General features: G+C 48.0%; 1 protein-coding gene across 5 annotated transcripts; it reads left to right on the top strand.

Moving 5' to 3' along the window:
• Positions 1-1,092: 1,092 nt before the first annotated feature.
• On the top strand, positions 1,093-12,985 carry LOC105464427 (apolipoprotein B mRNA editing enzyme catalytic subunit 3H). Of its 5 annotated transcripts, XM_071080609.1 has the most exons (6): positions 1,103-1,195; positions 4,294-4,416; positions 9,043-9,199; positions 10,000-10,267; positions 10,546-10,670; positions 12,605-12,985. In XM_071080609.1, exons 3-6 carry the CDS (start codon positions 9,050-9,052, stop codon positions 12,695-12,697), a joined length of 636 nt encoding a protein of 211 aa, XP_070936710.1. In that variant the 5' UTR covers positions 1,103-1,195; positions 4,294-4,416; positions 9,043-9,049; the 3' UTR covers positions 12,698-12,985. The 5 variants fall into 5 exon arrangements, with proteins under 5 accessions (XP_070936709.1, XP_070936710.1, XP_070936713.1 ...); XM_071080608.1 differs by lacking the exon at positions 4,294-4,416 and having other exon boundaries at positions 1,093-1,195; XM_071080612.1 differs by lacking the exons at positions 1,103-1,195; positions 4,294-4,416 and adding an exon at positions 4,484-4,699.
• Positions 12,986-26,082: the final 13,097 nt, after the last annotated feature.

A 26,082-nucleotide genomic window follows, 5' to 3' on the forward strand; every position in this document is an offset into this window, starting at 1 on the left:
TTTGAACACTGTTGAGAATACTGTGTACAAGAGAGATAAGCCACGTTGGCCTCGCAAGGGACTGTGTGAAAACTACCCATCTCCTGTTACCAAGCTGGAGGGTAGCCTCACAGCCGATCCCCTCGCTCCTCTTGGCTCCTGCTCGGCCTCCTGATGCCTTCCCTCTGTCCTGGACCAGATTCACTCCTGCCTGGGCCTTCTGAGCTGCTTCTGCCCTGAGTACCGCTCCTCAGTGGCCCCCACCTCCCTGCCTCCTCCCCACTTTCCTGACCCTGCCTGTGAGAGGCTGCTTTCTGCCTCCAGAGCAACCTCCATCCACCCCCCAGTCTCCTCCCTCCCATCCTGGGGCCCCTAGCCTGGCTCCTCCCATCTCCCCATCATACCTGAATCTTATCATTGAACTGAATGTAAATGGGTACTAGAAATATACATAAGTGTGAAAGTTAAATTTGAGAAACATCTCTTGTAAAAACTGATGCTAAGAATTGGGTCATTCTTGTCACGCCCAACTCAGAGGCCAGGAGCCAGGAGGGGAAACCACTCAGGCTAGAAAACCTCACTTCCACCAGCCTGATGGCTGGAACTGCTCACCGTACCCTGAAACCAGCTTTACCTATAGCTTCTGAGTTAAGTTGCTGTAACGCTGGGACTCACGGTGCCTACCACAGTGGCTCATCAATGCAACCTGCCAGCTCCCTAGAACCTAGGTCCTGGGACCCATTAACTTTCTGAAAGAGGAACACAAATATTTCTCCTTTAAAAAAGATCTTTCATCTTCCCTTTGTTCTTCATGTACACACTGAATTGCAATTCTTCTTCCCAAATAAAACATTAAACCTAGAAATTTCTCTCCACAGTTTTATTTTGACTTCAACATACATGGGGTCAGAAGTGGGATCCAATTCTCACTTCCTTCCAGGGGAATCAGCAGCCCACAGAGCTATGGTGGGAGGTACCCACACTGGTAACCCCTTCTGCCCCCTGGCAGATCTTTCTTGGACAAAACTCCAGAATTGGGTTTGCATTCTGTTTCATTTGAGATAAGGTTGGGGAGGAGTCTTTACCCCTCCTGTTTGGGAGATTTCCTCTTAGGAGGGTTATTTTCCTCCTGTTGATCTGGGCTGTGAGGTTTGGACCTCGACAAGTTTGGAAGACATGATTCCCCCTCATTTGGAGAAAGCTATCATCCTTCCTGGTAAGCACCTACTTTATTTCCCATCAGGGCTTGCATTTATTATACTTTTGTGTATTTGATGTCAAATTAAATTACCTAGATAAACCAAGTAACAGGCAGGGCGCGGTGGCTCATGCCTATAATCCCAGCACTGTGGGAGGCCAAAACAGGTGGATCACCTGAGGTCAGGAGTTTTGAGACCAGCCTGGCCAACATGGTGAAACCCCGTCTCTACTAAAAATACAAAAATTAGCTGGGCGTGGTGGTGGGCGCTTGTAGTCCCAGCTACTCGGTAGGCTGAGGCAAAAGAATTGCTGGAACCCGGGAGGTGGAGACTGCAGTGAGCCAAGATCGTGCCACTGCACTCCAGCCTGGGTGACAGAGTGAGACTCTGTCTCAAAACAACAAACAAACAAACAAAAAAACTGAATTACAAATGAAATCAAAGTTCAAAGGCATGCCAAGATATTTTCTGGGACTCCAGCCTGTAACATCTTCAATCATTATAGGGATTATTCAATCTATTGTTCTTGGTTTTTTTTTTTTTTTTGGAGATGGGAGTTTTTTTGTTTTTTGGGTTTTTTTTTTTTTTTTTTTTTGCTTGTTTTTTGTTTTTTGGACATAGAGTTTTGCTCTATTGCCCAGGCTGGAGTGCAATGGCTTGATCTCAGCTCACTGTAACCTCTGCCTCCTGGGTTCAAGCAATTCTCCTGTCTCAGCCTCCCGAGTAGCTGGGATTACAGGCATGCGCCACCACACCTGGCTGATTTTTGTATTTTTGGTAGAGATGGGGTTTCTCCATGTTGGTCCAGGCTGGTCTCAAACTCCCGACCTCAGGAGATTGGCCCGCCTTGGCCTCCTAAAGTGCTGGAATTACAGGCATGATCCACTGTGCCCAGCCCAATCTATTGTTCTTAAAACTAAACTAAAAGAGCATGATTTTAAAATCATACACTTTAAATAAGATATGCTTATCTCATTGATATCTTTTTTTTTTTTTTTTGAGATGGAGTCTCGCTCTGTCGCCCAGGCTGGAGTGCAGTAGCAGGATCTAGGCTCACTGCAACCTCTGCTTCCCGGGTTCAAGAGATTCTCCTGTCTCAGCCTCAGCTGGGATTACAGGTGCGCCACCACCATGCCCAGCTAGTTTTTGCAATTTTAGTAGAGATGGGGTTTCACCATGTCGGCCAGGCTGACCTCGAACTCCCAAAGTGCTGGGATTACAGATGTGAGCCACCATGCCAGGCCCTGGAAAATTTTCTTTAAATCAACAAAGTAATAAATTTTGTCACACTGTCAGCTCGCTTGCATGTAGACATAGCTTAGCTTTTACATTGATAAGACTCCAATATACGAGAGTTTAGGCCAGGCACAGTGGATGAGGTCGTCGGGGTGGTTCCTAATCCAATAAATCTGGTGTCCTTATAAAGGGGAGATTTAGGCCGGGCATGGTGGCTCACACCTGTAATCCCAGCACTTTGGGAGGCTGAGGTGGGCGGATCAGGAGTCAGAAGTTTGAAACCAGCCTGACCAATATGGTGAAATCCTCTCTCTAATAAAAATATAAAAATTAGCCGGGTGGCTGCACACCTGTGATCCCAGCTACTCAGGAGTCTGAGGCAGGAGAATTTCTTTTTTTTTTTTTTTTTTTTTTTGAGACGGAGTCTCGGACTGTCGCCCAGGCTGGAGTGCAGTGGCGCAATCTCGGCTCACTGCAAGCTCCGCCTCCCGGGTTCACGCCATTCTCCTGCCTCAGCCTCCCAAGTAGCTGGGACTACAGGCGCCCGCCACCGCGCCCGGCTAATTTTTTCTATTTTTAGTAGAGACGGGGTTTCACCATGGTCTCGATCTCCTGACCTTGTGATCCGCCCGCCTCGGCCTCCCAAAGTGCTGGGATTACAGGCGTGAGCCACCGCGCCCGGCCAAGCAGGAGAATTTCTTAAACCTGGGAGGCGGAGGTTGAAGTGAGCTGAGATCACGCCATTGCACCACATCCTGGGTGACAGAGCAAGACTCCGTCTCAAAAAAAAAAAAAAAAAAAAAAAGAAGCTTAAAACAAAGACGGGACGTTCTTCCTTCTGCCTTCTGAGGCCTCCCTAGTCCGTAGTACGGGAGCTTCTTTTTTTTTTTTTTTTTTTTTTTTTTGAGACGGAGTCTCGCTCTGTCGCCCAGGCTGGAGTGCAGTGGCCGGATCTCAGCTCACTGCAAGCTCCGCCTCCTGGGTTCACGCCATTCTCCTGCCTCAGCCTCCCGAGTAGCTGGGACTACAGGCGCCCGCCACCTCGCCCGGCTAATTTTTTGTATTTTTAGTAGAGACGGGGTTTCACCGTGTTAGCCAGCATGGTCTCGATCTCCTGACCTCGTGATCCGCCCATCTCGGCCTCCCAAAGTGCTGGAATTACAGGCTTGAGCCACCGCGCCCGGCCAGTACGGGAGCTTCTAATGAACGATCATAACTTCACCGCACCCTGTGGCTCACCTTGAGTTCTTTCCTGTGAGAGATCCAAGAACCCATTCTTGGAGTCCGGATCGGGTCCCCTTTTCCAGCAACGAACACGGGCCACAGTGGCCAGGCCAAACCTCCCCTTCTCCTGGAGACAACACCTAAGCAGAGGCCCGTCCTAGACACCACAGGGTCTCTGCTGCAGGGATTCACTGGAGGAACAGTGGGAATGCTGCCTGTGGGAAGGACTAGGAAAGGGTTCCGCCTTTCTTTCCATCCTCCCTGCTTCTCAGCCTGGGAGACTCAGCTCTCTGATTAACCAGCACTACAGAGTGCAGATCTGATGTCGCTTCTGGCAGGACCCCGCTTATTCTAGAATCTTCCATGGACTGTAGCCCCAACATTAGGACAGATAGGGTGGAGGGGATGCCATTCCCAGGAACCTTCTAAATTCCCACCCAAGCTCCTGTGACCCCAGGGGCCATGCAGGGTCTAGGGGGCTGTCGGGGTGTGCAGGGCGGGAGGACATGGAGGGACAAGCTGGGCAAGATTCAGTGGGACTCCTTGGTGTGGAACCTAGACTCTGCAGTGACTGCCCCTAGTCCTCGCCCTTGGGATTCAACTTTCCTTGGGGCTCTTTAGTTTTTCTTTCTCTTTTCTTTTTCTTTTTTTTTAGATGGAGTTTTGATCTTGCCACCCAGGCTGGAGTGAAGTGGCACAGTCTTGGCTCGCTGCAACCTCTGCCTCCTAGGTTCAGATGATTCCCCTACTTCAGACTCCCGAGTAGCTAGGATTACAGGTGCCCGCCACCACGCCTGGCTAATTTTTGTATTTTTAGTAGAGACAAGGTTTCGCCATGTTGCCCAGGCTGGTCTCGAACTCCTGACCTCAGGTCATCAGCCTGCCTCAGCCTCCTGAAATGCTGGGATTATAGGCATGAGCCACGGCACCTGGCCTGGCTCTTTGGTGTTTATGATCTGAAGGGTGTTGGTTGATATGCATGAAGATGAGAACACGGGTTCCAGAATGCAAATGTGAAGTCCAGGTCCTTCATCTCTAACCTGGGAGGCCCTTTAGGAGCAGTAAGTCCCCTTCCTCGTGTCTCCTCTCCTCCTCTTTCCATGGAGCAATGAAGAACCTCAAAGCAGGTAGCTGTGGGGGAGGAGGGACACAGGAAGCCCTGGCCAGCCCTCCAGCTCTGCTGTTGATTTGCTGTGTGACCTGGGGACAGTATCTTAGCCTCTCTGTGCTTGGGACCTCCTCTGACTGTCAGGATCACGGTTCTCCCCTCCCAGTACTATCTGGGGACTGGGCAAGGTAATGGGCACTGGATCCGCTGGAGATGCAGTCCTGAGCCCTGACCCCAGTGCTCATTTCACAGCAGGCTCAGGGTCCTGCCAGGAGGCTGAATGACAAAGGTCAGTGGGGTGGTGGGGAGGGGGCTGCAGCCTGCCCTGCCCACCAGGGGAATGACATCTGGCCTGTGGTCTCAGTCCTGGTCTGGATCCCTGTTCCTCTCTGTGGCTTCTATTCCTTTCGTTTATTATACTTCATTTTTTGAGACGGAGTCTCGCTCCTATTGCCTAGGCTGGAGTGCGGTTGGCCAGGTTGGTCTCGAACTCCTGACCTCGGGTGATCCACCTGCCTCACTCCCAGCACTCCCAAAGTGCTGGGATAACAGGCACCATGACCAGTCATCAATTCCTTCCTTCCTTCCTTCCTTCCTTCCTTCCTTCCTTCCTTCCTTCCTTCCTTCCTTCCTTCCTCCATCCCTCCCTCCCTCCCTCCCTCCCTCCCTCCCTTCCTCCCTTCCTCCCTTCCTTTCCTCCCTCTCTCCCTCCCTCCCTCCCTCCTTCCTTCCTTTCTCTCTCTCTTTTTTTTCAGTGTCTCGTTCTGTCACCAGGCTGGAGTGCAGTGGTGCGATCTCGACTCACTGCAACCTCTGCCTCCCAGGTTCAAGTGATTTCCCTGCCTCAGCCTCCCAAGTAGCTGGAACTACAGGCGCCCACCACCACGCCTGGCTAATTTTTTGTATTTTAGTAGAGACGGGGTTTCACCATGTTGGCCAGGATGGTCTTCATCTCCTTACCTCGTGATTTGCCCACCTCAGCCGCCCAAATGTTGGGATTACAGGTGTGAGCCACTGCATCCAGCCTTTGTTCCTTTGTAAACTGTACCTGGGGAGGAAGTTGAGTCTGGCTGTACCTGGGGAGGGAATTGGGGATGGGAGGATGGGAGGTGAGGCATCTCCATCAGACTTCCCCTGCCAAGCCTGAGGAACATAGATAAAGGAAGGAGCCTGAGGGATCTGAAGCACCCAGGGCCCTCCCACTCCAGTCCCCAAAAAAGGGAGAGGGTGGAGCCACCCTCATCAAGCCCTGAGAGGTGACTTTTGGGAGAGCTGCCTGGAAACAAAAGTGAAACTTAGTGCCCCAGACAAGCAGGGGCAAGCCTGCTAAGGAAGCTGTGGCCAGAAGCACAGATCAGGTACCGCTGCCCACTCTGTCCACTGGGTCCTCTGCTGCCCCTTCCTGCCTGGCAGCCCTTCTGGGCCTCAGCCCTGGCCTCCCACTGCCCCAATCCCATCCCTGGGCTCCTTCCCCTCTGACTCCCCTGCCGCCCCCACTCCCACCCAGGCTCTTTGCCCTGCTGTGTGGTCGCCCCACTGCTGCTTCTGAATGGGCTGCCTCCCCTACCTGCCCCAGTCCAGGTCCCCTGCTGAGACTCTCCCCTAAAAGTCATGGCTGGGCTGATGCTCCCCACCTTGGGAGGGTGCTCCCTCTGTGTGCTTCCTGCCATTCCTGGGTTCTGGAACTGGGAGAACCCAACTAAAGGATGACAGGAGCAATCTGGAATTTTGTTCAGAGCGCTTCGATGAACTTTCTGTAAGATTTACTTTGTTTCAATACAGAGTCTTAGGAGAAGGTGTGGGGAGGGAATGGTCTCTGAAGCACAAGGTAAATCTTGTTTTCCAAGGATGTCTCCACTGTGGGCAGAGGAGGACGCAGATGACCCCGAACACACGCTCCTCCTCCACGATCAGCATTCACCATTTATAATGACACCAGTAACATGGAATATAGGGAAAAACTTAATGATCAGGAGAAATGCTTTTATTTTAAAATTTAGTAAGAAGAGAGCCTGGTCCCCAACGGCTCCCTCCTGCAGGGCCCCGTGATGCAGAGGCTGGACAGGGCTGGCCTGGAAAGGGGCCCTAGCTCCATCTGTCCCCAGCTCTGTGGCCTGGGCAGGTTACCCCGCCTCTCTGCGCCTCTGGCCCCTCCTCTGTAAGATGGGAATGGCCCCTGCAGCCCTAGGGCAGCCTCACATGAGTTCAGACTCTCTCAGCACTTAGAAGAGGGCCTGGGCCTGGGGGATGGAGGTGCTACTCTGAATTTTTTTTTTTTTTTTTTTTTTTTTCTTGAGACGGAATCTCTGTCTGTCTCCCAGGCTGGAGAGTGATCTCAGCTCACCACAAGCTCCTCCTCCTGAGTTCACCCCATTCTCCTGCCTGGCCAGGCACAATGGCTCATGCCTGTAATCCCAACACTTTGCGAAGCTGAGAGAGGAGGATCATCACTAGAGGCCGGGAGTTCCAAACCAGCCTGGTCAACATAGGGAGACTCCTTATCTACCAAAACTAAAAAAAAAAAAAAAAAAAAAAAAACATGAATAGTAAAATGCCAGGAATTAACTGAACTGAAATAGTAAGAGCTCTTATTCTGAAGTGGAGAATTTTATTCACTTTTCTTATTTTTAATGGGTTGGAGGATAGTTGGCAGAAATACTGCGAGGATGGGGGATCTGTTCCTGGAAAGACCAGGGCTGGTGCCCTGAGCTGGGAGAGGTCACCCTGGCCCTGCTGCCCCTGCCAGCATCTTCTCTTCCCCTCTCCCTGGTCCTCCTGCTTGGGAAAGCTGCAGAAATTCTCAGGACTTGGAGGCTTGAAATGCTCAGGGGTCTTCCAGAAAGCAGAATAGAAAGTAGAAGGGCAATGACCAATCAGAGAGGCCAAAGAGAGGGAGCTCAGGCCCTCAGGGAGACAGCATGGGTCACAATCCTGGCCGGGCATGGTGGCTCACGCCTATAATCCCAGCACTTTGGGAGGCCGAGGTGGGTGGATCACCTGAGGTCAAAGGAGTTCAAGACCAGCCTGGCCAACATGGTAAAACTCCATCTCTACAAAAATACAAAAACTAGCCAGGCATGAAGGAGAGTGCCTGTAATCCCAGCTACTTGGGAGGTTGAGGTGGGAGAATCGCTTGAACTGGGTAGGTAGAGGTTGCAGTGGGCCGAGATTGCACCATTGCATTCCAGCCTGGGCGACAGAGTGAGACTCTGTCTCAAAAAAATAAATAAATAAAATGAAATAAAATAAAAGCGAAATCCAAAATTGAATCCTCTGTAGAATGTAATCACAATTCAGCAGAGCAAAATCAATGTAACTCCTTCAGCCAAATATCTGTCACAACACTCCCTTGGTGACAACAGCTTTTCCTGTTCACCCAACTCTGTGTTTTGTGCAGACAAAATTGTGAAACACACACCTAAGCAAAGAGCACAGTGTTAGAGGAAGCTCCAGTCTCCACCCCGTCACTCCCCAAGAAGAAGGGTTCTGGTATTGGACATGTAGGGGTCGAGAGGCCTGTGGACCTCAAGGAGGGGGTGTCCAACTGCAGCTGGAAAGAGGGATCTGGGACTCAGGCGAGAGGCGTGTGAGCAGCTCAGAGAAGGTCTGAGCTCAGCGGAGCCAGAAAGGCACACCCACAGTTCTCAGGCAGGGGATCCCCACCCAACCCAGGCAGAATAGTGATGAGGTCAGGGCAGTCCCATACAAAGAGCCTCAGCTGTGGGCAGCAGCGGGTGCCCTCCCAGGTGGGAGGATGGGAAGTAGCAGACAAGGTGGGAAGAAGCACTCCCGTCCTCCTGCCCTCCTGCCAGCGCTTCCTCCCCCTCCTCCACTGCAGTCCTCCTGGCCAACAACTAAAGGGGAGACCCTCCCTCACCAAGGAGAGGGGTCCAAGTGAACAGAAAGAGTTGTGTTTGGCTGGCCGCAGTGGCTCACGCCTGTAATCCCAACACTTTGGGAGACCAAGGTGGGTGGATCACCTGAGTTCAGGAGTTCGAGACCAGCCTGGCCAACATGGTAAAACCCAGTATGTACTAAAAATACAAAAATTAGCTGGGTGTGGTGGTGGGCATCTCTAATCCCAGCTACTTGGGAGGCTGAGGCAGGAGAATCACTTGAACTTGGAAGGCGGTGGTTGTAGTGAGCCAAGATCGCGCCACTGCACTCCCGCCTGGGCGACAGAGGGAGACTCCGTTTCAAAAAACAAAAAAGAGTTGGGTTTGAAAAGTGGCTTGAGCCTGGGGTGACCCCAGATGACGTTCCCTGCATCTTTCGTTTTCCCTTTCTGTTGCACAGAAACACGATGGCTCTGCTAACAGCCAAAACATTCAGCTTACAGTTTAACAACAAGCGCCGTGTCAACAAGCCTTACTACCCGAGGAAGGCCCTCTTGTGTTACCAGCTGACGCCGCAGAATGGCTCCACGCCTACCAGAGGCCACTTAAAAAACAAGGTGCCACACGGGCTCTCTGGGCACAGGCCCGGCAGGGGCTAAACCCATCTGATGTGTGCAGGAAATACATGAAATGCCTGCCTATAAATTTCTCAATTGCTGATTTAACACCCTCTGTGTTTTCCTAACCCTCGGTCCCTGCCTGGGTTCTGGCTTAGCTGGGTCTGAGGGGCCCAGCTTCTCTAGGATGCTCCCCATTCCTTCCCGTCCCGGGGCCTCCGAAGAAGTCATCCCTTCTGTAGAATCCTTTCTGTGGAATGTTCCTTCTGCTCCTCTCCTTTGCTCATTCTCCCGATCTCAGCTCAGTTACTACTTCGGGGAAGCCGAGGTGCCGTGCCACGGTCTGAGCGCAACTCCCTCACATTCCTGCCCTCGGCTCTATTGCCAGCCCGGACCCGCCCTGCCTCCCCGACCCCCACCCCGGCTCTCACCTGCTGTTTAGGATCATCCCAGGTTGGACACAGCCTCCTAGGCGGGTGTCCAAAGGCAAGGTCCACGAAGTTTCGGGACTGGGGCGTGGAGATGGGGTCTCTTCCTCTGGACACTGGGATCTTTGTCCAATTTAGAGAAAGCTGTGGAAGCCTCGGGACAGACGAATTAACACACGGGTGCGTGAGTGCAGGGCTGTACAAACCAAGGAAGGCAGGAAGCGGGTGCTTGCCCTGTGCTAGGCCGGGCCACCCACTAGAAAGTTTGCCGGACAGACCCCTCCGCACCCCCTCCCCGCCCCAGTCCCGGCCCCCGCCCCCAGTCACGTGACTCCTGGCCTCTCTATTCTCACCTCCCGGGACCCTCCCCAGAAAGAGGACCATGCAGAAATTCGCTTTATTAACGAGATCAAGTCCATGGGACTGGACGAAACCCAGTGCTACCAAGTCACCTGTTACCTCACGTGGAGCCCCTGTCCCTCCTGTGCCGGGGAGCTGGTTGACTTCATCAAGGCTCACCGCCATCTGAACCTGCGCATCTTCGCCTCCCGCCTGTACTACCACTGGCGCCCGAACTATCAGGAGGGGCTGCTGCTTCTGTGTGGATCCCAGGTCCCAGTGGAGGTCATGGGCCTTCCAGGTAGGAAGGAGGCTTTGCAGCTCCAAGAGGGCAAACCCCCGGGGGCGCAGGCTTGGCTGGAGGGGGGGCGGTGAGGCGGGGGCGGGATCTGTGGGAAGCCAGGAAGGAAGGATTGTGGCTCGGTCGAGGCCCAAGATCCGACACCACCCAGGAGGGAGAATTCCCCGGACAGAGCAATGTCCAGGAAGAGGAAGGAAAGAGAGGGGAAAGGAAGCAAGAGTTCCTGGCGCTGCAGCTGCTGCCCCTGGGGCCTGTCTGGTTTCCCTCTTCGATCTCAGAGTTTACTGACTGCTGGGAAAACTTTGTGGACCACAAGGAACCGCCTTCCTTCAACCCCTCTGAGAAGTTAAAGGAGCTAGATAAAAACAGCCAAGCCATAAAGCGACGGCTTGAAAGGATAAAGGTGAGGAGCTGTCCTGCCTGCTGCCCCCCGCCTCCTCACCGCCTGCCGCAGCCCGGCGCCCAGTCATACCTCTGTCCACTGCCCTTACCCCTACCTTTTTTTTTCCTTTTCTCTTTTGAGACAGGGTCTCACTCTGTCACCCAGGCAGGAGTGCAGTGGCACGATCTCGGCTCACTGCAACCTCCACCTCCGGGGTTCAAGTGATTCTCGTGCTTCAGCCTCCCGAGTAGCTGGGACTACAGGCACCCGCCACCATGCCCAGCTAATTCTTGCATTTTTAGTAGAGACAGGGTTTTACCATATTGCCCAGGCTGGCCTTGAACTCTTGGCTTCAAGTGACCTGTGCGCCTTGGCCTCCCAAAGTGCTGGGATTACAGGTGTGAGCCACCGTACCCGGCCCCACTACCTGTTTGTTTTGGGGGGGTTCTCCTCTGGCACCAGCGGCTCCCTCTTGTTCTTTTAGATTCCAGGGGTACATGTGCAGGGTTGTTACATAGATATATTGTGTGATGCTGAGGTTTGAGTCACCCAGTCTACTGGCACATAGCACCCAATAGGTAGTTTTTCAACCCTGGTCTCCCTCCCACCCTCCCTTCTTTTGGAGTCTCTAGTGTCTATTATTTCCATCTTTATGTCCATGTGTACCCCTCACCATATACAAAAATTAACTCAGCCGGGCGCAGTGACTTATGCCTATAATCCCAGCACTGGGAGGCCGAGGCAGGCGGATCAAGAGGTCAGGAGTTTGAGACTAGCCTAGCCAACATGGTGAAACCCCATCTCTGCGCCTGTAATCCCAGCTACTCGGGAGGCTGAAGCAGGAGAACTGCTAGAACCCGGAAGGTGGGAGGTTGCAGTGAGCCAAGATCACGCCACTGCACTCCAGCCTGGGCAACAGAGCAAGACTCTGTCATGAAAGAAAAAAAAAAAATTAACTCAAGATGTGCTGGGCATGACGACTCACACCTGTAATCCCAGCACTTCAGGAGGCCAAGGCGGGTGGATCGCTTGAGCCCCAGAGTTCAAGACCAGCCTGGGCAACATGGCAAACCCCCATCTCTACAAAAAATACAAAAATCAGCCAGGCATGGTGACATGTGCCCATGGTCCCAGCCATTTGGGAGAGTGAAGTGGGAGATTGCATGAGTTCAGGGAGGCGAAGGCTGTAGTGAGCTGAGATCGTGCCACTGCACTCCAGCCTGGGCAACAGAGTGAGGCTTTGCTTAAAAAATAATAATAACCTGGGCCGGGCACGGTGGCTCACGCCTGTAATCCCAGCACTTTGGGAGGCTGAGGCGGGTGAATCACGAGGTCAGGAGATCGAGACCATCCTGACTAACACGGTGAAACCCCGTCTCTACTAAAAATACAAAAAATTAGCCGGGTGTGGTGGCAGGCACCTGTATGTAGTCCCAGCTACTCAGGAGGTTGAGGCAGGAGAATGGGGTGAACCCAGGAGGCGGAGCTTGCAGTGAGCTGAGATTGTGCCACTGTACTCCAGCCTGGGTGACAGAGCAAGACTCCGGCTCAAAATAATAATAACCCAAGATGAATTAAAGACTTAGATGTAAGACCTCAAACTACAAAAATCTTAGAAGAAAACCTGGGAAATATGAAATACTCTACTGGACACTGGTCTATGCAAACAATCTATGATTAAATTCTGAAAAGCAAATGCAACCAAAACAGAAATTGACAATTGGGATCTAATTAAATGGAGCTCCTGCACAGCAAAAGAAACTATCAACAGAGTAAACAGACAATCTCCCTTTACTAAGGAGCTCTTGTCACCTCCCTGTTTTTCTCCACGCCTTCTTGGCCCTTCTGTGGCCAGTTCTTTTCTCTTCCTAATGATCTCATCCTCACCTCTCCCTCCTTCCTCCCTGTGATGCCTCGCCAGTTGATACCTCCTAATTTCTCTCTTTCCATCTCAGCAGTCCCGGAGTGTGGATGTTTTAGAGAATGGCTTAAGAAGTTTGCAGCTTGGACCCGTAACCCCCTCATCGTCAATACGCAACTCAAGATGACTTTCCCTGGGGCATGTCAGTTGCCTCGTAGCCTGCTGGTCCTGTGGGCAAGCACCAAGCTCCACAGTGCCAGTTCCTTGCCCCAAACCTGGCCCCATCCAAGTACAGAAGACCTTTCTTTCCTCCTTTTTCCATCTGTTCTAAGTGGGTTAATAATTTTATAATTGAAAAAATAAAGATAATTTTAAAGTCTGTAAATCCGGCCAGATAAGGTGGCTCATGCCTGGAATCCTAGCACTTTGGGAGGCTGAGGTGCTCAACCAATAAATTTCTATTGTTTATGAGTCACCCAGTCTGTGGTATTTTGTTATACGACATATGGACTAAGATACTGAGTTAAGGCAGAGTGCAGTGGCTCATGCCTATAATCCCAGCACTTTGAGAGGCTGAGGTGGGTGGATCACATGAGGTCAGGAGTTTGAGACCAGCCTGACCAACATTGTGAAAACCCGTCTCTACTAAGAATACAAAAAATAGCCAGGTGTGGTGGCACGCGCCTGTAATCCCAGCTACTTGGGAGGCTGAGGCAGGAGAATCACTTGAACCTAGGAGGTGAGGGTTGCAGTGAGCTGAGATCATGCCACTGCACTCCAGCCTGGGCAAGTGAGTGAGACTCCATCTCAAAAAAAAAGGAAAAGAAAAAAAGGCCAGGCACGGTGGCTCACCGAAATGCTGTAATACCAGCATTTTGGGAGGCTGAGGCGGGTGGATCACCTGAGTTTGGGAATTTGAGACCAGCCTGACCAACGTGGAGAAATCCTGTCTCTACTAAAAATACAAAATTAGCCCGGCATGGTGGCAGTCGCCTGTAGTCCCAGCTACTTGGGAGGCTGAGGCAGGAGAATCGCTTGAACCTAGGAGGTGGAGGTTGTGGTGAGCTGAGATAGCGCCATTGCACTCCAGCCTGGGTAACAAGAGCAAAACTCCATCTCAAAAAAAAAAAAAAAAAAAGTGTACAAAAGATTTCATTCTACAGCACCAAAAAAATAAAAATAAAAAACAAACAACAACAACAATGCTCTATTGAAAGATTCTCTGTTGACTAGAATCACTGCATTATTTTATAGTCCAGGTAACCTCTGTCCCTTCTCAGTATCTGTGTTCAAATAAATAAGGTCAAACTCTATGGAGCAGAGGTGCCCATAAAATTGATTGAAAAAAGCAAAAAACAGCCAGGTGCTGTGGCTCACGCCTGTAATCCCAGCACTTTGGGAGGACGAGGTGGCAGATCACAAGATCAGGAGTTCGAGGCCAGCATGGCCAATATGGTGAAACCCCGCTCTACTAAAAATACAAAAAAAATTAGCCAGATGTGGTGGTGGACGCCTGTAATCCCAGCTGCTCAGGAGGCTGAGGCAGGAGAATTGCCTGAACCTGGGAGGCGGAGGTTGCAGTGAGCCGAGATCACACCACTGCACTCCAGCCTGGGTGACAGAGACTCCGTCTCAAAATAAAATAAAACAAAATAAAATAAAATAAAATAAATAAAAACGATAACTATTTAAAGTCATTTCCACAGTTAATTACTTAAGGCTGATGCAGTTTCTGAAAACTTCACAAGCATGCAAAATCCTAGAATATGGTATCTTTTAAAAGGTTCATAAAAGGATGGAAAGGACTCTGAAAAGCACTCTTGAGCACCGGTTTCTAATAACTTTAAAATCATATCATGGAAAAATAAATAAACGTTAAAAGATCATATCATGGGTAAGAATTCCCCATGAATTCCACAATTCCCCAGGAATTGGACTGGGTAAGAATTCCTGTTGCTTCAATAAGAAAAAAAAAAACCAAAAAACTGACTGGTTTATAAAACTGCTAACACAAGTAAAACAAAAATTAATGAAATACCAAAAAATACTTTGCCAGATTATCATGCTAAATCAGCCAATATGAAAATTGTTTAGATATACAATTTGAATGAACTCCATGGTCTAAATCAAATTACCTGCGATAACCCATTAGTCATCATTGCTATGCACCTACATTGGAGAAGCAACTGGCATTCAAGAGGACATAAGTCCAGTGTCAAGCATGGACTCATGGAGAACCAGGACAGCCGCCTTGTCCTTCCTGAGGAAAAAAAGCTTTTATTCTTAAAGGTTCTGTATTCCATGACTCATCATGGAAAAGATAAAATAATCCAAATTGAATATATGTACTTATAAATTGAGGAAATAGTTTTTATTTATTTATTTTTGAGATGGAGTTTCACTCTTGTGGCCTAGGCTAGAGTGCAATGGCGTGATCTCAGCTCACTGCAACCTCTGCCTTCCGGGTTCAAGCAATTCTCTTGCCTCAGCCTCCTGAGTAGCTGGGATTACAGGTGCCTGCCACCATGCTCGGCTAATTTTTGTATTTTTAGTAGAGACGGAGTTTCACCATGTTGGCCAGGCTGGTCTTGAACTCCTGACCTCGGATGATCCACCTGCCTAGGCCTACCAAAGTGCTGGGATTACAGGCGTGATCCACTGAGCCCAGCCAAGGAAACAGTTTAAAACCATTGTTTGGTTGCATATTCTTGGGAAGACAATCAAAGCTTCAGGTACATTTGGCTGCCTGATGGGCCATTTTAAACATTTATAAAGGGATTTCATTCAGTTGTCATTTTCAATGCTTGTTTTTTAGTTGTATAAAAGCTTTCCCATGCAAGAGGGCTAATGTTGTAGCAGCAGATTATTATGCTACAGTGTATTTTCACCAGACAAAGAAAGCTTTGTGTGGTTCACTGAGGACAACCCCTTCACAATCCAGAACCCGAAGAATGGATCTTCTGAACATCAGAGAAAGACTGTCCTTGCCATCCACATTGCAGCAAAACTTTGGAACCTTGAACTTTGGGTTCATAATCTCACAACTGAGAAGCGTACCTCCACATTCTTGGAACTGTTCACCCACCAGAACCCTTAAAGTAAAACTAACCAGAGACGTCTCTCCCCAGAAGAAGATGGAATCCTTAATGGGAACAGCTTTTCACAAGATGACGGATCAAGACTTCTTGAGGCTGGGGGCCGGGCGCGGTGGCTCAAGCCTGTAATCCCAGCACTTTGGGAGGCCGAGACGGGCGGATCACAAGGTCAGGAGATGGAGACCGTCCTGGCTAACACGGTGAAACCCCGTCTCTACTAAAAAATACAAAAAACTACCGGGGCAAGGTGGCGGGCGCCTGTAGTCCCAGCTACTGGGGAGGCTGAGGCAGGAGAATGGCGTAAACCCGGGAGGCGGAGCTTGCAGTGAGCTGAGACCCGGCCACTGCACTCCAGCCTGGGAGAAAGAGCGAGACTCCGTCTCAAAAAAAAAAAAAAAAAAAAAAAAGACTTCTCTAGGCTGGGCGCAGGGACTAACGCCTGTAATCCCAACACTTTGGGAGGCCAAGGTGGGAGGATCACTTGAGGTCAGGAGTTCTAGACCAACCTGGCCAACATGGTGAAACTTCTTCTCTACTAAAAATTTAAAACATTAGCCAGGCACGGTGGTGGCGCGAGACTGTAATCCCAGCTACTCGGAAGGCTGAGGCAGGAGAATTGCTTGAGTCTGGGAGGCAGAGGTTGCAGTGAGCCGAGATCATGCCACTGTACTCCAGCCTGGGCAACAGAGTGAGACTCTGTCTCAAAAAAACAAAACAAAACAAAAAAGATTTTTCTATTATCATGAGACTCTTATCTTTGAATATTTTTTCTTATTTATGCCTCTATGAACAATAGAAGTGGAAAAGGAGTCTATTATGTGCACTTATAGAGTATACTTTTATTTGTAAAGGAGTTTACAGCCAGCCTTATATATGAATAAGCTTGTACTTTAATAGATAAAAGATAAAGGCCCAGTGTAGGTGAAAAACTTTAATGGTACATATGTTGCCTCATAATAAGTCAGAAACAGAACATTCATTCATGCCTTTTAACCCACATCATGTGTTAAAGGAAACACCACCTTCACTCTTCTAGAAGGACATCATTTGTTAGGTCCTTTTTCCATGGTTTAGAATAAACGTGGCAATAATTAGAATGTATCCCTTGTGATAGGCTCCATGGCAGATTCTACTTTTTTTTTAGGGTGAGGGGACAGTCTCCCTCTGTCACCCAGTTTGGAGTGCAGTGGCATGATCTCGGCTCACAGCAACCTCTGCCTCCTGGATTCAAGCAATTCTCCTGCCTCAGCCTCCCACGTAGCTGGGACTACAGGCGTCCACCAGCATGCCCAGCTAATTTCTGTATTTTTAGTAGAGACGGGGTTTCACCATGTTGGCCAGGCTGGTCTCGAACTCCTGACCTCAAGTGATCCACCCACCTCAGCCTCCCAAAGTGCTGGGATTACAGCGTGAGCCACCACACTGTCGCCCAGGCTGGAGTTCTGTGGCATGACCTTGGCTCACTGGAATCTCCGCCTCCCGGGTTCAAGCGATTCTCCTGTCTCAGCCTCCCCAGTAGCTGGGATTACAGGCACGTGCCACCATGCCCAGCTAGTATTTGTATTTTTAGTAGAGACGGGGTTTCACCATGTTGACCAGGCTGTGCTCAAACTCCCGACCTCAGGTGATCCTCCCGCCTCAGCCTGCCAAAGTGCTGGGATTACAGGCATGAGCCACCGCGCCCGGCCAGCAGAGTCTACTTTAAAGGGTATCATTATACAACAGACTTTAAATTCTTTCGTGAAAGTCATGCTGAATAACAGAATTCGCGAAACAGAAAAGTACCTGGGCATCTGTTGACACTTGTGGCCTGTGGAGAAATACGTCAAATGTAGATTATACAAATTCAGCTGTAGGAAATTAATGAAAAGACTACTTAGTCAAGCAAGTAGACTCTTTTTTTGTTTTTTTGTTTTTTTTTTTTGAGACGGAGTCTCGCTCTGTCGCCCAGACTGGAGTGCAGTGGCGCGATCTCGGCTCACTGCAAGCTCCGCCTCCCGGGTTCCCGCCATTCTCCTGCCTCAGCCTCCTGAGTAGCTGGGACTACAGGCGCCCACAACCGCGCCCGGCTAATTTTTTGTATTTTTAGTAGAGACGGGGTTTCACCGTGGTCTCGATCTCCTGACCTTGTGATCCGCCCGCCAGGGCCTCCCAAAGTGCTGGGATTACAGGCGTGAGCCACCGCGCCCGGCCCGCAAGTAGACTCTTTATCCAGCTCATTCTCTATTTAATTTTAGGATTTGGTGTATGGGGACCCTGTGTACTCCAAATTCTTGGTATTATCCTCCCGATAGCCATAATAGTCTCCCTGATGTGCTGTATTCTCTAAGGTTTTTTTTTTTTTTTTTTTTTTTTTTGTTTTGTTTTGTTTTGTTTTTGAGACAGAGTCTCGCTCTGTCGCCCAGGCTGGAGTGCAGTGGCCGGATCTCAGCTCACTGCAAGCTCCGCCTCCCGGGTTCACGCCATTCTCCTGCCTCAGCCTCCCGAGTAGCTGGGACTACAGGCGCCCGCCACCTCGCCCGGCTAGTTTTTTGTATTTTTTTTAGTAGAGACGGGGTTTCACCGTGTTAGCCAGGATGGTCTCGATCTCCCGACCTCGTGATCCGCCCGTCTCGGCCTCCCAAAGTGCTGGGATTACAGGCTTGAGCCACCGCGCCCGGCCGTTTTCTCTAAGGTTTTTAATGTTTGTACACAGCCAGCTCTAAAGCATCAAATGGTCTCTCTTCAAGTGGAATGACAAAAGCTAAAAGAAATGTGCGACCATGAGGGTCACATGTCAACCCTAAATGACAACAGAGTGGCAATAAGGCCCTAAGTTTTGGTCACACTCTCACTTAAGTGAGAACCTGGCCAAAAAGGGGGAATTTTTAAAACAAAATTAAGGAAGGCCATTATTTTGGACTGAGCTCATACAGTAGGCCTCAACAGACCAAACCAAACAAAATAGAGTCACTCGTGCTAAATGTGACATAATCAAACTAAGACTTTAAGGAAACATAGATCCTAGAACACACCAAGTTTTGTTTTTCTCCTGTAAACAGAACATCCCAGCATAAAGAGGTACCCTCTACTCAGTCTTTGTTCCCTCCTCTCGAAACCTACTGCTCTACTGTTTCTCAGTGAGTTTCAAGACCAAATAAGTACATTTATGATGGTAATAGTGACATCAGTGACTAAGGTTTTCATCAATCTCTCAAATTGAGAAAATTATCAAAAGGGGTAAATTGGCCAGGCCATTGCTTTACACCTGTAACCCTAACACTTTGGGAGGCTGAGGCACGTTGGATCATGAGGTTAGGAGATCGAGACCATCCTGGCTAACATGGTGAAACCCCATCTCTACTAAAAATACAAAAAGTTAGCTGGGCGTGGTGGCACGTGCCTGTAGTCACAGCTACTCAGGAGGCTGAGGCAGGAGAATCACTTGAAACCAGGAGGCAGAGGTTGCAGTGAGCTGAGATTGTGCCACTACATTCCAATTCCAGCCTGGGCAACAGAGTGAGACTCCATCTCAAAAAAAAAAAAAAAAAAGTAAAGAAAAGAAAAGAGAGAAGGGGGATTTTTTTTGTTTTTTGGTTTGTTTGTTTATTTGAGTTTTTGAGTTTGAGTTTTTTTGTTTGTTGAGAGTGAGACTCAGTCTCTAAAAATAATTAAAATTAAAATTAAAATTTCCTGGCTAACATGGTGAAACCCCATCTCTACTAAAAAATACAAAAAACTAGCCGGGCGAGGTGGCCGGCGCCTGTAGTCCCAGCTACTTGGGAGGCTGAGGCAGGAGAATGGCATAAACCTGGGAGGCGGAGCTTGCAGTGAGCTGAGATCCGGCCACTGCAGTCCAACCTGGGCGACAGAGCGAGACTCTGTCTCAAAAAAAAAAAAAAATTAAAATTAAAAAACTCTTTTAAATTTAATTCAGCTGAAGTTTTTCTTTTATCAGTACTGAGCTTAATACCTGGGTGATGAATCAATCTGTACAAAAACCCCCGTGTCACAAGTTCATTGTCAATAAAAAGAATAAAACTCTGTAACATATTTGAAGAGATTTATTCTGAGCATAATATGAGTGACCATGGCCCATGACACAGCCCACAGGAGGTCCTGAGAACATGTTCCCAAAGTGATCAAGACACAGATTGATTTTATACACTTCAGGAAGGAATGAGACATCAATCAAATATATTTAAGAAATACACTGGGCCAGGCGCCGGGGTTCATGCCTGTAATCCCAGCACTTTGGGAGGCCCAGGCGGGTGAATCACAAGGTCAGGAGATGGAGAGGATCCTGGCTAACATGGTGAAACCCCATCTCTACTAACAATATAAAAAATTAGCCGGGCATGGTGGCGGGCACCTGTAATCCCAGCTACTCGAAGGGCTGAGGCAGAATGGCGTGAACCCGGGAGGTGGAGCTTGCAGTGAGCCAAGATCATGCCACTGCTCTCCAGCCTGGGCGACAGAGCAAGACCCTGTCTCAAAAAAAAAAAAAATACATTGGATTGGTCCAGAAAGGTGGGACAACTCAAAGGTAGGAGGGCTTCCAGGCTATGATAAATTTAAACATTTTCTGGTGAAGCAGAGGTCAAAAGAGAAAAACAAGTTTTCTCTTGCTAGGCTGACCCACTCCAAGACATGGCAATAGGCAGCAGAGCTCTGGCAAAGATTTGATAACTATCTGCAAAACCAGAGCCCTCAAAGGATGTGCTCCAGGGCCCCCTCCCCTCCCAGTTATGGGCAAGGATGAGAAAACAGGCTTTTCTCCTCTCTCGGCTCCCCAATCCCCTCTTAGTAATCCTTCCTTAGTGAAACTCAAGGTTACTTTACTCAGTTTTAGGGATTCCCCTTTCTCCTCTGTGTAACATAAGAAGGTCATCAGACATGCTCGAGTAAGACATGTACCAGCTGTAAATCCTGCCTTAGTTTGGTAAGTTCCTATTTTTCCTCAAGTTGCAAAAGCCGTCACTGTATGATTAAGTGCCTTTGTCCTGCCTCTGTAAGTCCGTCTGCCTGCTTTGTAAGCTTCGCGCAACTAGATGGCCAACCCCCTCAGTTGTATGTATAAAAGTCAAGCCCTGTCTTTGTTCAGGGCTCAGTCTTTTGGATGCGAATCAGCTGAGCCTGTGCACACCTTAATAAAATCCTCCTGTTTCACCCATTTGGTCTCTTTGGTCCTTTGATCCCTGCAACACTGATTGACAATTTCCTTATGATACCCTACCTTGTTTTAACCTGAGTAACTCTCTCCTAGCAGAGAGAGAGTGCCGGACAGACTTCATTTTAGTTTCACTTGCAGCCCCCTTTCACCTCCCTCCCTTAAGGCATAACTAGTGTAAACTGACTCAAAGCACGTCCAGGAATGTACCTACCGATAAGATATTGAGGCAAGCTGCACTAGCAGCTCCAGGGGACGTGTGCGGTGGATGGCACCCCAAACTCCTGCATTTCTCTCTTTGTGATAGTTTAAGTCCCTGCACCTGGAACTGTTTATTTTTTGTAACTGCATTTGTAACCAATTAATTTTTTTTAACTTTTGCCAGTTCTGCTTCTGTAAACATTGCTTCAGCTAAACTTCACCCTCCCCTATTTAGACCACGGTATAACAACAAAACTAGCCCCTTCCTCGGGGCCGAGAGAATTTTGAGCATTAGCTGCCTCTCGGTCACCGGCTAATAAAGGACTTCTTAACGTGTCTCAAAGTGTGGCGTTTCTCTGTAACTCGTTTGGTTACAACAGCTGAGCTGTCTAAAGACCTGGGATCACTGGGATCATAGAAAGGAAATGTTCAGGTTAAAATATTGTGGAGGCCAGCCAGGGACAGTGGCTCATGCCTGTAATCCTAGCACTTTGGGAGGCTGAGGCAGGTGGATCACGAGTTTGAGACTAGCCTGGCCAACATAGTGAAATCCCATCTCTACTAAAAATACAAAAATTAGCCAGGTGTGATGGTAGGTGCCTATAATCCCCGACTCCAAAAAAAAAAAAAAAAGATTGCAGAGACGAAGGTTCTTTTGAAGTCTTATAGTGGCTGCCTTTAGAGACAATAGATGACAAATGTTTCTTATTCAGATTTTTTTTTTTTTTTTGAGACGGAGTCTTGCACTGTTGCCGGGCTGGAGTGCAATGGCATGATCTCGGCTCACTGCAACCTCTGCCTCCTGGGTTCAAGCAATTCTCCTGCCTCAGCCTCCCGAATAGCTGGGATTATAGGCACCTGCCACCAGGCTCGGCTAATTTTTTATGTTTTTAGTAAAGACAGGGTTTTGCTATGTGGGCCAAGCTGGTCTTGAACTCCTGACCTCGTGATCCACCCACCTCGGCCTCCCAAAGTGCTGGGATTACAGGCATGAGCCACCCACTGCGCCTGGCCCTATTCATATTTTTTAAAGGTGCTAGACTCCTAGTTAATCTGTTTAAGATTGGGAGGGCCTGGAAGAAAAAGACCTAGCTACATTAATAGAGATTCTTTGCAGTTGCAAATTTTCCCCCACAAAGGACAGCTTTATAGGGTCATTTCAAGATATGGCAAAGAAACATGTTTTAAGATAAAATATTTTTATTTTCTTCCTTGTCTCATAATGCTATGCCAGAGTCAGGTTGGAAAGTAAGTCACAATATGTAGGGTTAGATAAAACCCATCTAGTGAGAATTTATGGTTTGTAGGGCATGACTCCCCAGATCCCTTAGATAGGAATTTGAGCAAGATGAAAAAATCATGGTGTAGTCCTCATCACCTGTGTAACAAACCGTTCATTGTCCCCCTGTACCTACAATCAAAGTTTAAAACATAAAATAAAGTATTTTTAAAAAGAAAATGTGGTATACATGAACAGTAGAATATTAGGAGATTCCGTAATATGCTACAAAATAGGTGTTATGTACACACAGTAGAATATTATTCCATCTTTAAAAAGGAGGTTCTGTCATAACTATAATAAGTTTATAATAAAAGTTTAAAAATATACCCCTGTACCTATAATAAAAGTTTAAAAAATGAAATAAAGTGTTTTTTGTTTTGTTTTTGTTTTTTTGAGATGGAGTCCCGCTTTGTCGCCCAGGCTGGAGTGCAGTGGGATGATCTCGGCTCACCACAACCTCTGCCTCCTTGGTTCAAGTGATTCTCCTACCTCAGCCTCCCGAGTAGCTGGGACTATAGCCACGTGCCACCACGCCTGGCTAATTTTTTGTATTTTTAGTACAAATGGGGTTTCACCATGTTAGCCAGGATGGTCTCAATCTCCTGACCTCATGATCCGCCCCCCTCGGCCTCCCAAAGTGCTGGGATTACAAGCGTGAGCCACTGCACCCAGCCAAATAAAGTATTTTTAAAAAGAAAATGTGGTATATACAAACAGTAGAATATTAGGAGATTCTGTCATATGCTACAAAATAGGTGGTATATACCATTGTAGAATATTATTCAGCCTTTAAAAAGGAGATTCTGTCATGCACTACAAAATAGGTAAACCTGAAGGACATTATACCAAGTGAAATACGCCAGTCACAAAAAGACTAATACTGCATGATCCCACCTCCTTGAGATATCTGCAGCAGTCAAACTCGAGGAAACAGAATGTAGAACGATTTCTACAGATGCAAATCTCCCCCCACAAAAGACCACTTTTGCCTCCCAGCACTTTGGGAGGCCGAGGCAGACGGATCACCCAAGGTCAGGAGTTCAAGACCAGCCTGGTCAACATGGCAAAACCCCATCTCTACTAAAAATAGAAAAAAAAAAAAAAAATTAGCTGGGCATGGTGGTGTGTGCCTGTAATCCCAGCTACTCAGGAGGCTGAGGCAGGAGAATTGCTTGAATCCAGAAGGCGGAGGTTGCAGTGAGCAGATATCATGCCACTGCATTCCAGCCTGGAGGATAGAGTGAAACTCAATCTCAAAATAATAATAATAATAAAAGACTGCTTTGCAGGGCTGCTTCTGTTTGCAGGAGTAGCCACCTCAAAATATATCAAAGAAGGATATTTTGATTACCTTTACTAGCCTTTCAGGTCTCAGAAGCAGATAGATGATGATGGATAGATGAATGGATAGATGAATGGATGGATGGATAGATAAATAGGTAGGTAGATATGAGGACTAAGCTCTGCTTTTTATTTATTTATTTACTTTTAATCTTGCCCATATTCCTACCTAAGGGGTCTAGGGAGTCATACCCTATAAACCATAAATTCTCATCAGACGAGTTTTATTTAACCCTCTGTTTCATGACTTACCTTCCAATATGACCGCTGAAGGGGTTCACCTTGCCGGCTGCCTAGACAGAGGTAATTTATATCAAGACAGAGCCATTGCAATAGAGAAAGAGTAATTCACACAGAGCAGGCTGTGCAGGAGACTGAAATTTTATTATTACTCAAATCAGTCTCACTGAAAACTCGGGGATCAGAGATGGTTTTTTGTTTTTAGTTTTTTGGTTTTTTTTTTAGAAGGAGACTTGCTCTGTCATCCAGACCTGAGTGTTACCAGTGGTAACTGACAGTCTAGCACCTTTTAAAGTTCTGACAGAAAACATTTGTCATCTTTTGTCTCTAAGGGCAGCCACTATGAGACTTCAAAACAACCTTGGTCTCCACAATATTTATTTTATTTTATTTATTTTATTTTATTTTGAGACGGAGTCTCGTTTTGTCACCCAGGCTCCAGTACAGTGGACCTCCGCTCACTGCAACCTCTGCCTCCTGGGTTTGAAAGATTCTCCTGCCTCAGCCTCCCGAGTAGCTGGGATTACAGGCGCGCCACAGCGCCTGGCTGATTTTTGTATTTTTAGTAGAGACGGGGTTTCACCATGTTGGTCAGGCTGGTCTCAAACTCCTGACTTCAGGTGATCCACCCGCCTCGGCCTCCCAAAGTGCTGGGATTACAGGCGTGAGCCACTGCACCCGGCCACAATCTTTTATCTTAACCTCAACATTTTCCTTCTATTGATCCCAGGCCTTTAGACAAACTAAACCAACTATCAAGCAGAAAATGTTTAAATTTACCTAGAGCCTGGAAGCCCCCTGACTTCGAATTGTCCTGCCTTTCTGGATCAAGCCAATGTATTTCTCAAATGTATTTGATTGATGTCTCATGCCTCTTAAATTTATGTAAAACCAAGCTGCACCCCAACCACCTTGGGTACAGGTTCTCAGCGCCTCCTGAAGGCTGTGTCATGGGCCTTGCTTACTCATATTTGACTCAGAATAAATCTATTCAAATATTTTACAGAGTTTGACTCTTTTCGTTGACAGATAGACAGACAGACAGATATTGGCATAGGAATAGGCAAGCAAATCTAAGACTTTTAATCTTCCTCTCTCACTTTTTTTTTTTTTTTTTTTGAGATAGAATCTCACTCTGTCACCCAGGCTGGAGTTCAGTGGCGCGACCTCAGCTCACTGCAACCTCTGCCTACCGGGTTTAAGTGATTCTCCTGCCTCAGCCTCCCGAGTAGCTGGGATTACATGCACTCGCCACCATGCCCAGCTAATTTTTGTATTTTTAGTAGAAACGGGGTTTCACCATGTTGGTCAGGCTGGTCTCGAACTCCTGACTTCAGGTGATCCACCTACTTCGGCCTCCCACAGTGCTGGGATTACAGACGTGAGCCATCATGCTTGGCCTTGATCTCTTAATTAAAAAATAAATTTACTGGAATAACAGACTTTTATTTTTCTTTTATCATGCAGGACGGAGATGAGTAAAGTCTCAATGATCCTCTTCAGGGTTGACACAGCCCCCTTTTTAAGTATTTAAGTGCTTAAGGAATATACAAAGATGTTGATTACAATATTATTACCAGGAAATATAACTATCAATTAGAACTGTAGGCTTCTTCTCAAAGGTTAAGATTATTTTCATACTGAGGTAGTTCAGCAGGGCTGGTTTCACAGGATACAGATCACAAGGACTGCCTGATAAAACAGGATGCGGTAAAGAGGCCGGGGCCAAACTTGTCAAATCCTCTGATCATCCTCACCGCTCATTATGTGCTAATTATAATTAATTCTCGTGCAAAAAGGCTACCGCTACCACCAGTGCCTTGACAGTTTTACAAATGCCATGGCAACATCTGTACCTTACCCTATATGGTCTGAAATGGGAAAGAGTCCTCAGTTCAGGGAATCCCCCACCCACTACCCAGAAAATTCATTAGTAATTGAATGAATAACTGTTGATAACCTTCGATTCACATTTAACTGTAAGCAGGCTTCCAAAGTAATCCGCCTTGGGAGCGGTAACCCAGCCTATGCTACAACAATCATAAGATGTTTGTTACTTATTTTCCTCTCTGTTCTTTTCTTCCTCCACGTGCGGTCATTTAAGTAGAGGGTGTTCACCAATTCACTAATAATTGATTAACTTCACATTCTGCCCCCTGGAGGCTGCCCACAAGATTAATGAACTTGTTTTACTTCTAAAGAACGAAGATCCTGAGGTCATGCGACCTCCTTGGCTATGTCCAGAAGTTTGACTGGCGAAGGGA

This window comes from Macaca nemestrina, chromosome 15 (assembly GCF_043159975.1).
Source record: "Macaca nemestrina isolate mMacNem1 chromosome 15, mMacNem.hap1, whole genome shotgun sequence".
Classification (NCBI taxonomy): Eukaryota; Metazoa; Chordata; class Mammalia; order Primates; family Cercopithecidae; genus Macaca; species Macaca nemestrina.

Excerpts from the sequence above, each read along its gene's own strand:
- LOC105464427 (XM_071080608.1), top strand. The coding sequence starts at position 9,050 with ATGGCTCTGCTAACAGCCAAAACATTCAGCTTACAGTTTAACAACAAG. Across the intron at positions 10,268-10,545 it reads GGAGGTCATGGGCCTTCCAG|AGTTTACTGACTGCTGGGAA; the intron begins GTAGGAAGGAGG and ends CTTCGATCTCAG. Across the intron at positions 10,671-12,604 it reads GACGGCTTGAAAGGATAAAG|CAGTCCCGGAGTGTGGATGT; the intron begins GTGAGGAGCTGT and ends TTTCCATCTCAG.